Raw genomic sequence first — 12,848 nt, forward strand, 5'->3', positions numbered from 1 at the left:
AACCACCAAATATTTTATATCGTAAAGTTAGTAAACAATACATCAAATATTTTGGTAGAGATATAAAAATGCTTATAAACTCGTCTCATTTAAACCCGTATCTTTTATGATCTCCCCAATTAAATTTCCAACCCATTTACACCAATTTTATTTTGGACATAATTAATAGATATGTTAACCCCTTAATTCATATAAAAATGCTATTTTTAAAAAATATTTATAGAGAGTTTACAAACCCAACTCTAATCCCTTAATACCAAACCTTAAACGATAATCACTAAAACCTAAACTTAAATGTTAGTATATTTTTTGATTGGTGGTATTTTGGACAAGTGGTACTTAGCTTGTGGTATTTCTAAAAATCTATATTATTAAAACTAAAATACATTTGAGAATTATTTGGAAACATGGATATGAGTATAAAAAAGAATAATGTTGTTTGGAAACATAGATAGCAGTATATTTAAAAATATATATAATAGGCTTATGTTATTAAAAAAAATTGGAAGTCTATTATACTATGAAAAACAATCTATCTCGGTCATCTTTAATATATATACAAAAAAAATGCCAATCTAATTACCTAAAAACATATTTTGTCTAAATAATCATTAAAAAAAATTAACTTTATATACACATTTTGGTTCGGGTTTCGGTTTGAATCTTTGCGGGTTCGGTTCGGATCTTTGCAGGTTCGGTTCTGATTTGGATAACCCATTTAAATTATTTTAAAATTTTAAAAATCATTATATACTTTAAATTTTGTAAAATCTATAAACAGAATAATATATTACATATAAATTTGAATAACATATGTCAGAATACCTAAACTTAACATATAGATTGGTTTGGTTTAAATATTTGGATAGAGAATCAATTATTATTTTAAGTATTTTTGGTGTTTTGAGTATGATTTAACTATTTTAGATATTTATTTTTGACTGTTTGTATATATTTTCAAGTATTTAAACCAACTTAAGAATATCACATAAATTCTGGATGTTTTTATATACATTAAATCAAAAATAATTAATATATATAAGTATATGAATCTATTTCAGATACATTTGGGTATCCAAAATACTTTGGTTCAGATCGGATTCGGTTTTGATTCTCTAAATACCAAGATTTTGATTAGTTCTCATATTTAATCAATCTTAATTTGGGCTTGGTACTACTTTTTCTGATAGGGATCGGTTCGGTTATTTGTATTCGGATTTTTTGCCCAACCCTAATAGTGACATGAAAAACAAATAGCTACGTAATTTTATACGAAGATGGAAATCATGTAGATATATCTAACAATCTTTTTCGTTTCTGGAGGTTAGTCTTCGATTGAGATTACGAGATATGGTTAAGGTTCATGATTTGAGAGGAGGAAATACATATATCTGCCTTCCCGACAAAAAACAAACTAAATACAAAGTCGAGGGGAAGATGAATTGCCCTGGAAAAATTTAGTTAGATTTCCAAATGGGCTTAGTTAAAAAAATACAAATTATAAATTATTTTACTAATAAATTATTTTACTAATATGATCTATTAATATGTTTATTGAGCCTTTGAGGATTAGACAAATATATATGCCAAACTGGATTTACAATAGTGAAATTATATCAAAAATAAAATAATAGCTTCACCATTATAACATATAAATATATATATATATGTTCCTATAAATTTTTTTAATTTATGTTCCATTTTTTTACAATTCACAAATACGTTCTTATAAATAAACAACTAGAAGAATACATTATAGAAAAAACTTAAAATTACAACGTATAAACAATAAAACTGTTATGGTTAACATAGTAAGTATTATATATCTATAGTATTAAAATATACTAGATTCTGACTCGGGTACGAGTGTTTATTTTAAGATAAAGATAATGTTTCTAAACACAACAATTTAATAATTACATCTGTACTATTTCAGTTTATTATTGAGACCATATAATACATTAATGGTTCATGTTATGCATATATTTACTATATGTGTGTTGGATGAGTTATCTAATTATAAAACTGATTAGATCTATGTATACATATCAATATTTTGAAAACCGGACTGGATTGGCCGGTCAAACTGTGACTCGCTTTTCAAATTGTTTCCAGATTGTGTTAAAAATCAGAATTGAATTAAACAGGAAAACCTGGTCAAAAGTTGATCTAACTTGCTAATACCAGTGACCCAGTTCGTTATTAAAAGTCGATTTTTTCAAATTCAAGTTAAAAAGAAAATCAAAAAGATGTCCAAAAAATAATAATATTATTTTTAATATATATCTAAACAAATTAGTTGTCATCATAATTTTTTATTATTTAGAAAAAAATATTTTATTTTCATATCATTTTTAGATTCGAACAATTATAAATTTTTATCAATTTTAATAGTTACTAGATCCTTTCTCTGCGCTATGCGCATATAATATATTTAAATTTGTTACATTTATCATTTTTATTTGTATGTGAATTTTTGTATATTAAATTATATATAACTAATTTTTAAATTTGCTTTTTTATATATTTTTAGTTTGAAGTAAGTATTTCTATTATATGTAACACAATTAACTAATAAAATATGAAGAATCAAGTCCGAGATTTTTGAGTTATGTAAGGATTTAAAGATGTTAACACTTTGGTGGATGTTGGAGGAGTAAGTGGCACTACAGTCTACGAGTGGAGCATGTCCCTGGAGACATTTTTACCGGTCTCTTATGCCTAAAGTGGACAATATCGTACTAATCGAAGAATAAAGATTTGGAAATGGGATTTCACGATCCCAACAATGCAGTATTTATGAAAGTAAGAATATATATGAATATAAAACTTGATATCTTTGAATTTCGTTAGTCTAATATCTCTAAATTAATGTGGTTAATTTGTTGATAGTGGATATTACATGATTGGACGGACGAACTTTGTATAAAGCTTCTAAAAAATTGTTGGAAAGGAAAATGGAAAAGTGATCATTGTAGATTTGATTACACCAACAGACCCAAAGAGGGGTAACTTTTCCTCTAACTATATGTTTGCTATAGACATGTTGATGCTAACACAATGCTGGGGCGGTAAAGAGAAATCGTTTTCACAGTTCGAGCATTTGGCATTTGGTTCAGGTTTTAGTCGATGTGAAGCTATATGTCGTGCTTATTCATATTCTGTTATCGAATTCCACAAATAGATTTGGAATCTACGAAAACAACATAATGATTGAAGTTTTTTTTACTTTTATTAATGATTTTTATTGCATGTAATACAATTTTATGATGTCGGTTTGCTCAATTTTTTTTTCAGTTTGTTCCTTTGTGGTGCTTGTTAGTATTAACGGAGTGTAATGACTCTGATTAGTATGAAAGTGTGTGTGCGTGTGTTTGCATTATGTTTTTTTCTTACATTCTATTCGTGTATTATGCTTAATTTATCATATATTTAGTTTCAGAGTTAGAATCGTGAACATTAAAACCGCAGCAGAAAGGATTTTGATTTTTTTTAAATATAATTTTTGTAAAAATATATTTTATTTGGTTTTTAGCATGGTTTAGTACGTACCGGTATGTAAACGTGATTTGCTAAACGCCTTAGTCATTTAAACGCCATTTAGTAGATTTTTTGGAATTAAATTAGAAGTTGAAAATTATATGTGGTTTGGGGATGATATTTGTAAGATTGGGGGGATCTAGTGATAAGAAATTTTTTTTTTTTTTTGGGGGGGGGGGGGGGGGGGGGGTGTCTGGGTGTGGGATTTAAAACCGGACCGAAACCTGAACCAAATTTATTTGGGTTACGGTTCAATATGGTTCGACCGGATCAAACCTTATTCAATAATATAGTTATTAATAATTTAGATATAGAAATTTTAAAATAAACAGAGTAAATATGATATATAATTAAAATGAATACCATTTTTTGATCATATGATTGGTTTATATCATTTTTATAGTTTTAAAAGTGTTTTTTGTCACCGAGATCCAATCCGATTACTTGACCAGTTCATTGTCGAACCAATTATTAGATCAAACTGGTTACGTGACCGGGTCATGGTCGAACCTTGTCCAACCAAGTGTCTGTCCAGTTTTAAAAACACTACACATACTTAATGATTTAAGCAATAGGAACATAAAATAACCCTTTGGGAGCCGCCGGTTCTTGAAAGAAGCTTCATCTGATGTCATCACCAGAAGCTCCTTCGCAAATGTTTCTACATGCTCCTATTATCAGTTATCAAGACAAAAACATGTATAAGTGACGAACTTACAATGCATGCAACTTAGGAAAAAAAAATTATTCTCACCTTCTTAGTCTTTGATTCTTCATCTCCTTCCTCTGAAACAATTGGCGAGACTATACAATGTTTGCGTGGGACGGTTTTACTAGAAAATACTTGGCTTTCTGCTGGCTTACGAGTAAACCGACCCTTGCCTCGCTGCTTAACAGAGGTTGTGCTGTCAATGGTGATATCATCTGACCTCCGTATTGCTTCACTGCCATTATATATTACTATCTGGATAACCTATTATTGATGTTGTAGCTGAGTCGGAAAACTTCAGGAGGAGAAAATGGATTACGGACAGGTAATGAACGTGCAGCCTGAACCGTTCTGGCTGCAAATATCTCATGTGAGGAAACAACCAGCTCTCGTTGTAAATATACACCAGTAAAAGGTCAAGCCCCCATTTGTTTTTTTTGTTACAGTGAAAAGAAGATCTAGGGTTTAGGTACTCTAACTAACTCTTAACTTCTCCCTCTTTACTATCCGTTCACACAGAACGCGTAACCTCTCATGTTCAACCTGGAAGAGATACAGCGAAATTTCTAAGAATTAAAAATAATTTAAAATCATTTTTTCTTTCAGCTAAGAACTCCTACCCTATAATGCTTGAGACTTTTCAGGTCATCTGCCCCATGTTTATGAAATTTAGCCTGCTAACAGTCAGACACATATATAAGCAACCTTGCGAAGCAAGTGGGCCATCATGAAAATGAGTAAATGAGATGACCAATAAAACTTTTGCCTTCTGTTTCAAGCTGTACAGTAAGCCTTATGCCGAAGTTTCCCACCACCAGTCATATGAAAGGCAACACTTCTGGCACAGGTTGGGTGAAATGTCGCCTGACAGTTACCATAACTACACTGCAAAATGAAAAATAAGTTTTTGATCAATCTTTGTCCCAATACTTGAAGCTAAATGTCTACACTGTAAAAAGGTAAGGAGGGTCAGTACCTTAATGCTTGTACCATTTATTCGTTGGCATACACAACAAGTGTAGGTGTTTTTGGGCAGAGATTCCTAACAAAGCATCATATATTAAGTATTTTAAAACAGCTTAAACATGATACTGATTCTGCATTATACTGATTCTGCATAAAGATGTCCAATGAAAACACAAATCATGGAGGCTGTAATCTGTAATCGGAGGCTGATCGTACTCACAACGGTCAAGTATCAACTCCGATCTCTCCTATAATATCATAATATAAAACACCCCTCTTGTAGCTTGTCTTTATTCTTGATATAATCTAAGTTGTAATTAGTTCTGAATTATATGTCTTGACTTACCTAGATATTGTAAAAATGACGTCTGAAATTTGAAGAACTAGTTGTCCTTCCTAGAACTAACTTAACTATTACTTGAACATTAATGAATGCTAAGCAATGAAAATAGGCAATCATGTATAAAACAATGTACTGAACTATTGATAATTTTTGGTTGAGTTTAATTATTATTCTGTGTCTTAATTTTGTCGTTGTCTGAAATTATTACGGGAAAATTGCCAAAACGGAACAAAAATTTAGGATGGTTGTCCCCTTAATATAATGTCATTACTAAGTTGTTTCTACGGTATAATATTTTTCATAATCCTAAAACTAACCTTTCATTAATAAAATTAAACACAAACTAAAACTATTTTTTAAAGCATAATAAAAAAAAAGATAAAAATAAAATGTTTTAAAAAGGTAAAAGAAATGTTAAAACAATTAAAAAAAGAAACAAAAGACATTGAACCAAATATCATGTAACCTTAATCTTCTTCCATATCCAAATCTTCCACAACCATTCTTTTAAAATCCTGTAAGGTAGAACTTGATTCTAATAACAGTAGCATACCCCTTTTCATCAGCCGAAAAAACCTATTTCGTGGTTGCACCAAATTTCCAAACACCACATATTGTATAGATATACATCATAGAACAAGAGTTTGAGAAAATCACAAGATAAACCAAGGAAAAATCAGAGATTAATGAAGAAGAAAATGCAAAATCGTTTTTTATATTTTAGCAAAGCAAATCGATCAAAACACGTTTTAGGAGTTAGAATATTTTATTAACTGAAACTTCCTTAATTTTCGAAAAACAGGTTTTCTTATCCATAGAAGACACCTTTTACAATGAGTAGAACCATGAAAAAAATCTTAAATGCAATTTTTATCTCATGTAGATTTTAGAATACTTCGTAAAACTAGAAACTGCAATCGAGAGAAAAGTAGATATATTTACAATTAATAGAATTCACATTTTCCATATTTATTTTAATTAAAAGTAGATTGTTCGTTTCAGAAAAAATAAGTGGACTTGTTTATTCTTGAATTCGTTTTCTACTAACCCATTTTTCGTAAAAGATGAATTCTACTTTTAGTAGAACATAATTTAAAATTTTTTATTTATCAAGTTTTTCAACCAAAAAATATGTGTTTATGTACATGGATGTTTTATTAATTATTTATATTTTTAATATTTTTAATTCATAAAACTATTTATTCCATTAAATTTAAGAAATAAAAAGGGTAAAATAGAAACAAAATTGACAAAATTGAGGGACAACATCCTAAATTTTGTTCCGGCAATTTTCTCAATTATTAATTACTTTTTTACTAAAAGAACATAATGATTAAGTTCACCGAATAAGTGCCTTACGGCTATTAAAAGGCAAACACAAGGATGTCTAGGGTACTCATGAAGGCGTCTTATATTCAAAGTTTCAAACCAACTAATTGCTTAACTGTCAGATGTCTTGCTATTTTCTTAATTTAGATAACGTTGTTTAGGGAGAACGCATCGTTATTTGGGGTGTGGGATTTAAAACCGGACCGAAACCTGAACTAAATTTATTTGGATTACGGTTTAATATGGTTCGACCGGATCATCAAACCTTATTCAATAATATAGTTATTAATAATTTAGATATAGAAATTTTAAAATAAACAGAGTAAATATGATATATAATTAAAATGAATACTATTTTTTGATCATATGATTGGTTTATATCATTTTTATAGTTTTAATAGTGTTTTGTCACCGAGATCCAATTCGATTACTTGACCAGTTCATTATCGAACAAATTATTAGATCAAACTGGGTACGTGACCGGGTCATGGTCGAACCTTGCACAACCAAGAGTCTGTCCAGTTTTAAAAACACTACACATACTTAATGATTTAAGCAATAGGAACATAAAATAACCCTTTGGAAGCCGCCGGATCTTGAAAAAAGCTTCATCCGATGTCATCACCAGAAGCTCCTTCGCAAATGTTTCTACATGCTCCTATTATCAGTTATCAAGACAAAAACATGTATAAGTGACGAACTTACAATGCATGCAACTTAGAAAGAAAAAACGATTCTTCTCACCTTCTTAGTCTTTGATTCTTCATCTCCTTCCTCTGAAACAATTGGCGAGACTATACAATGTTTGCGTGGGACGGTTTTACCGGAAAATAATTGGCTTTCTGTTGGCTTACGAGTAAACCGACCCTTGCTTCGCTACTTAACAGAGGTTGTGCTGTCAATGGTGATATCATCTGACCTCCGTATTGCTTCACAGCCATTATATATTACTATCTGGATAACCTATTATTGATGTTGTAGCTGAGTCGGAAAACTTCAGGAGGAGAAAATGGATTACGGACCGGTAATGAGCGTCCAGCCTGATCCGTTCTGGCTGCAAATATCTCATGTGAGGAAACAGCCAGCTCTCGCTGTAAATATACACCAGTAAAAGGCCAAGCTCCCATTTGCTTTTTGTTTCAGTGAAAAGAAGATCTAGAGTTTAGGTATTCTAACTAACTCTTAACTTCTCCCTTTTTACTATCCGCTCACATAGAACGCATAACCTCTCATGTTCAACCTGGAAGAGATACAGCGAAATTTCTAAGAATTAAAAATAATTTAAAATCATTTTTTCTTTCAGCTAAGAACTTCTACCCTATAATGCTTGAGACTTTTCAGGTCATCTGCCCCATGTTTATGAAATTTAGCCTGCTAACAGTCAGACACATATATAAGCAACCTTGTGAAGCAAGTGGGCCATCAAGAAAATGAGTAAATGAGATGACCAATAAGACCTTTGCCTTGTGTTCCAAGCTGTGCAGTAAGCCTTATGCGGAAGTTTCCCACCACCAGTCATATGAAAGGCAGCACTTCTGGCACAGGTGGGGTGAAATGTCGCCTGACAGTTACGATAACTACACTGCAAAATGAAAAATAAGTTTTTGATTAATCTTTGTCCCAATACTTGAAGCTAAATGTCTACACTGTAAAAAGGTAAGGAGGGTCAGTACCTTAATGTGTGTGCCATTTATTCGTTGGCATACACACCAAGTGTTGGTGTTCCTGGGGTTATCATTTAGCCCGGTCTCGTCGCTTGGTAGCCGATATCGCTCGGTTTTCGTTTAATGATGACTTTTAAAAAGCCGTTTGTTGGTGCGTTTTTCTTTTATTATTATTTTAATCGGTAACAGCTATTTTAGCCGCCGCTAGGGCGTAGACTAGGTCATCATTATTTTCCTTGAGAACGGCGATGGAGCCGTTAGGTGGCTATATATATGCGTGAGAGATCTTCTTTAGTCTTACTATCATTTTTATCTCTCGTCTCTTTCTTCTTTGCTCTGAAATTCTTTGTTCGTTGAGCTCGAGATGTCTTCGTCGTACAATTTTCCTCCTCCAACTACTAAAGCCGACGATCTCGAGGACCTTTACAGGGCGTACATGGACGATCGTTCCGTCGTTCTCGACTTGGCCGGTATGCATGAGACTCCCGAAACCATGAGAGAAGGCTACTACGGAGCCTATCTTTCTTTCTTTCACTCTTGCGGTCTTATCTTCCCGATTCCGGAGCCAATACTCGAGATTCTGGCGGAGCATGGGTTATCGCTTACTCAGATCCTCCCGAATTTTCATAGACATCTTGTCACCTTCTTCGTCAAGGATAGGGAGGAGGGCCTTTCTTTTGGCCTTGGTGAGTTCCGACAGCTCGTTCTGGAGAAGCGAAACCAGCAGAACCCTGGTCCCTTCCTCGTGTCTCCGTGCCCAGGTCGCCATGTCATCGATGACATTCCCTACCGCGACGAGAAGTGGCGCGAACAATTTTTTGTTTTCAAGATGGATCGAGCGTCTATGGGTGAATTCGACTTCTCTCGGCTCCGTCGGCGTTGGGCCGAGAATATCGGTTAGTTTTCTTTTGTCTATGTGTCGATTTTTCCTTTTTAGGGAATTGGTGACTCAACCTTTCGTGGCCTACGAATGTGGTTTCGATTCTTCCAGTGATGCGAGAAGGATGATATCACCTATGTCTGTAGCGCTCCTCGTGGAGTAGATCCCGATTGATTCGTTTCCTTCTGGAAGCTCTTCGATGTCAGACGAGATTCGTGGTCTGATTGGTCTTCTTCGGAGAGATCGTTCGAACTGGTCTACTTTTGACCAAACTCAGATTCGAGCTGTCTTCGCTATGCCGGAGAGGACCAACAGGGCTCCTTTGGTTGGGGGTTCTGAGGATGAGGCCGAACATTCCAAGGAAGTCATAGCGACTCCTTCCGTTCAGACCCAGTCTTCAGATTGATTAACTAGACAGCTTGTGAGGAGGTCGTCGTTCTGTACTTCCGGGTTTGCGTCGAGGGGCCGAGCTTCGAGAAAATCTCCCTTGATCTCGATTCACGATTCTGACGATGAAGATGTCTCGGGAGAGAGGCAGCCTCCTGTCTCGTTGAGTCTTGGCTCAGAAGACGAGACCGTCGCGGCGACTCGTAAACGACGCCGGTTGTCGGAGGGCGCCTTGCCCAGTCCATCTCGTGCTAGGTTTTCTCCTGAGGGAGATGGTTCTTTGTTTGTGGCCCAAAGTGACCTAATTTTCCTTGCTGGTCGTATGAGGTCTGCGGGTTGCCGTCTCCCATCTCTCGCTTCCTCAGCCGAGAGGGAAGCCTATGCCAAGGTCGCAGTAGCGAGCTCTAAGGTTCGTTTCTTGCCTTGCTTTCCTTGAAAAGTTGCTTCGAGGTATTAGTTTGCTTATTTCGACTTCTTCTCCGGTGATGGAAGCTTTTAATGAATACGTCGTGGTGATGGAGGATCACGTCGTGGCTTCTCGGAATGACAAGGAAATCGAGAGTATTGGTTCCGAGATTAAGAGGCTTTCGAAGGAACTCAAAGCCACCAAGCGAGAAGGCAAGAAGGATGCCGAAAAGATCGAGGCTTTTACCGAGGATTGGAAGAGAGTTTATCAGGAGAACGAGGCTCTTACGACCCAGATGGTTGCTCAGAAGGCAAGAATTGAGGTGCTCGAGGTCGAGAGAGATCGGGACATTCGTCGTGCTTCTCGCGTTGCTCGTCATGATATCGCGACCCGATACCAAGAGATCCTTGAATCTCTGAAGGATAAATGGTCAATAAAGAATAATGAAGTGTCTGCTGAGATCCGGTTGCAAGAGGTGGCTGCCAACATCGATCTTCTGAACGAGCTCAAGGATGAGGGTCTAAGTGTGGATGCAGAGCTTGCTCGTTTAAAGGATCTCTTGCTTCAGCTGCCGTGCCGGATTGGTCAATCTCCGAGCTCGATCTTCCTCAAGTTTCAGACGATTTAGTGGATCAAGGCGGGGGGTCGTATATCCCCAATGATTCCGCTTCTAGTTAATTTTCTCCTTTTTTTGTGTAATATCTTTTGTTTTCCGCGATCTTTGATTGTGATATCTTAGATATTCCTAAAGGATAAGTATAATTTTTTGGGATATCTCTGATTCCTTAGCCTTCGAGATTCCCTTTGTTTGGGTCGTTGAGATACAGCGAGACCTTGACCTTTATAAAGCTTCACTTTGTTATAAGATTCATCATAGTGATTGATTTCGCTTTTTCTTATCAAAGTAACATGGCTTCAAGAAGATCGAACCCTCGCGATTCTGATAGGGCACAAACTCGAACTGGTAGTGCTAACGCGGAACGTATTCGATCTAGAGATGTGAGCGAGGCGCTTATGGAAGTTCTTCAGGTGGAGACCCGGCTCCCAAGGGCTTCAACCCAAGAGGTGAAGGACCTCGAGGGTGAGAATTCTGCTGCTCGTGTTAAGTCGAACAGCCCGATGGGTTCAGAGGGGCATTATCGACCCCCGAAGAAAGCTAAAACGAATGGGTCAGACCATCGTCTTGGCGTTTCGGGCGAGGCGGCTATTGCTAAGCTGTTTCACTGGAAGTTTTCCCATTCCAAGGACTGCCCTATTAAGGAAGATCCTGATAGTGTCGCTCACTTGGTGAGGCAGTTCAAACATGTTGGGTGTCCGCTTCCCTCTTTGCAGAATATGACGGAATGCGAGGCCTACGTGAAGATGGATGTGGCCCATGCTAAGGTAGTTCTTTTCGATATTCGATTCTTTTCGATTTTTCGGTTTGTTTTGTGCTGATTTGTTGTGTTCCAGGCTAGGGAGGCTAGCAACGAGTTTGCGGCGACTTTAGAGAAACGCATGCAGGATGTTCTGCATTCTGATGAACTTTATGAAATAAAGAAGGTCGTTCGCGAGCTAAAGCCTGGTCTAAAGATGGCTCAAGACCTGGAGCGCGCCAATGCTGCTCAACTGCCTGCCGCCGAGAAGCTGGGGAATCAGGCTGCTTCGCTCGAAGCTCGTCTGCAAGTTGTCAGCAACGAAAGGAAATCGGCCCTCGAGCAAGTTTCCTTTTTGGAAGCGAAGGTTGAATCCTCTGCCAACAAGTTCTCCGACGACCTTCGCCGTGCGACTTATGACGCCAAAAAGGCTATGGCGGGCAGCTATCTGGATGTGCTGGTCTCTATGAAGGAGAAATAGGAAAAGAAGAAGGCTGCAACTGATTGTGAGGCTCGTCTTCGGGAGGTCGTGGCTAATATAGATCTCTTGAAGGAGATCATGAATAACAATCTCATGGCTTCGGATGAGTTGTTGCGGCTTCGAGCGAAGGAGGTTGAGCTTGGGACTTAGGTCGATGTGATGGAGACTTCGGATTTCTCCATTGGGAAGCTCGATCTGCCTCAGATTTTAGAGGATCTGCCAGAGAATTTCTTCGCTAAGGTCCCTTCTGCAGCGGACGACATGGCGAAGTGCTCGGGTAGTCGGTTTGAGGATGGTGAATTCAACATCGAAGAGTAGCTTTTAGGGAATTTCTTTCTTTTTCCCTCAGCTTTTTGTTGCTTTATTATTTTTTATTTAATAAAGAGGGGATCGTGGATCCGATTTATTTGTTGCCCTTTTTATGTTTATGCGAGGCCGATCTTTTGGGGCCATGTGTCGATTTGTTGTAGATACTTTTATCGATAGTTTCGATGTAACAAAAGATTTTGTTAGCTAGTTTTTTGCGCTTGTTGACGGAGTTGGCTGCGGCCGAGGACTTGATCGGGATCCTGGTTTTTGGTCAACTGTCGCAGTTATGCGATTTTCTAATATTAGAAGTCTGATGTGTTCGAATTTTTAAGAACTGATTTTATTAACATGTTGGATTCTGTTTAGTTACATATTTGTGAAAAGAAGGCAGTTTTTGACATTGTTGTGCCGTCGTTCCTCGGGTGTTGCGATATGCCCGCTTCGAGTTCTGTAGGGGGAGAGTGACTGGACTCGTGTCG

The 12,848-nt window shown here is 36.4% G+C and overlaps 1 protein-coding gene across 1 annotated transcript; it reads left to right on the plus strand.

Moving 5' to 3' along the window:
• The first annotated feature begins 8,915 nt into the window (after positions 1-8,915).
• LOC106384545 lies at positions 8,916-10,852 on the plus strand. Its single transcript, XM_013824495.1, has 3 exons — positions 8,916-9,447; positions 9,950-10,206; positions 10,259-10,852. The coding sequence occupies exons 1-3, from the start codon at positions 8,916-8,918 to the stop codon at positions 10,850-10,852; spliced, it is 1,383 nt and encodes a 460-aa protein (XP_013679949.1).
• Positions 10,853-12,848: the final 1,996 nt, after the last annotated feature.

This window comes from Brassica napus (genome assembly GCF_020379485.1).
Source record: "Brassica napus cultivar Da-Ae chromosome C3 unlocalized genomic scaffold, Da-Ae chrC03_Random_46, whole genome shotgun sequence".
NCBI lineage: Eukaryota > Viridiplantae > Streptophyta > Magnoliopsida > Brassicales > Brassicaceae > Brassica > Brassica napus.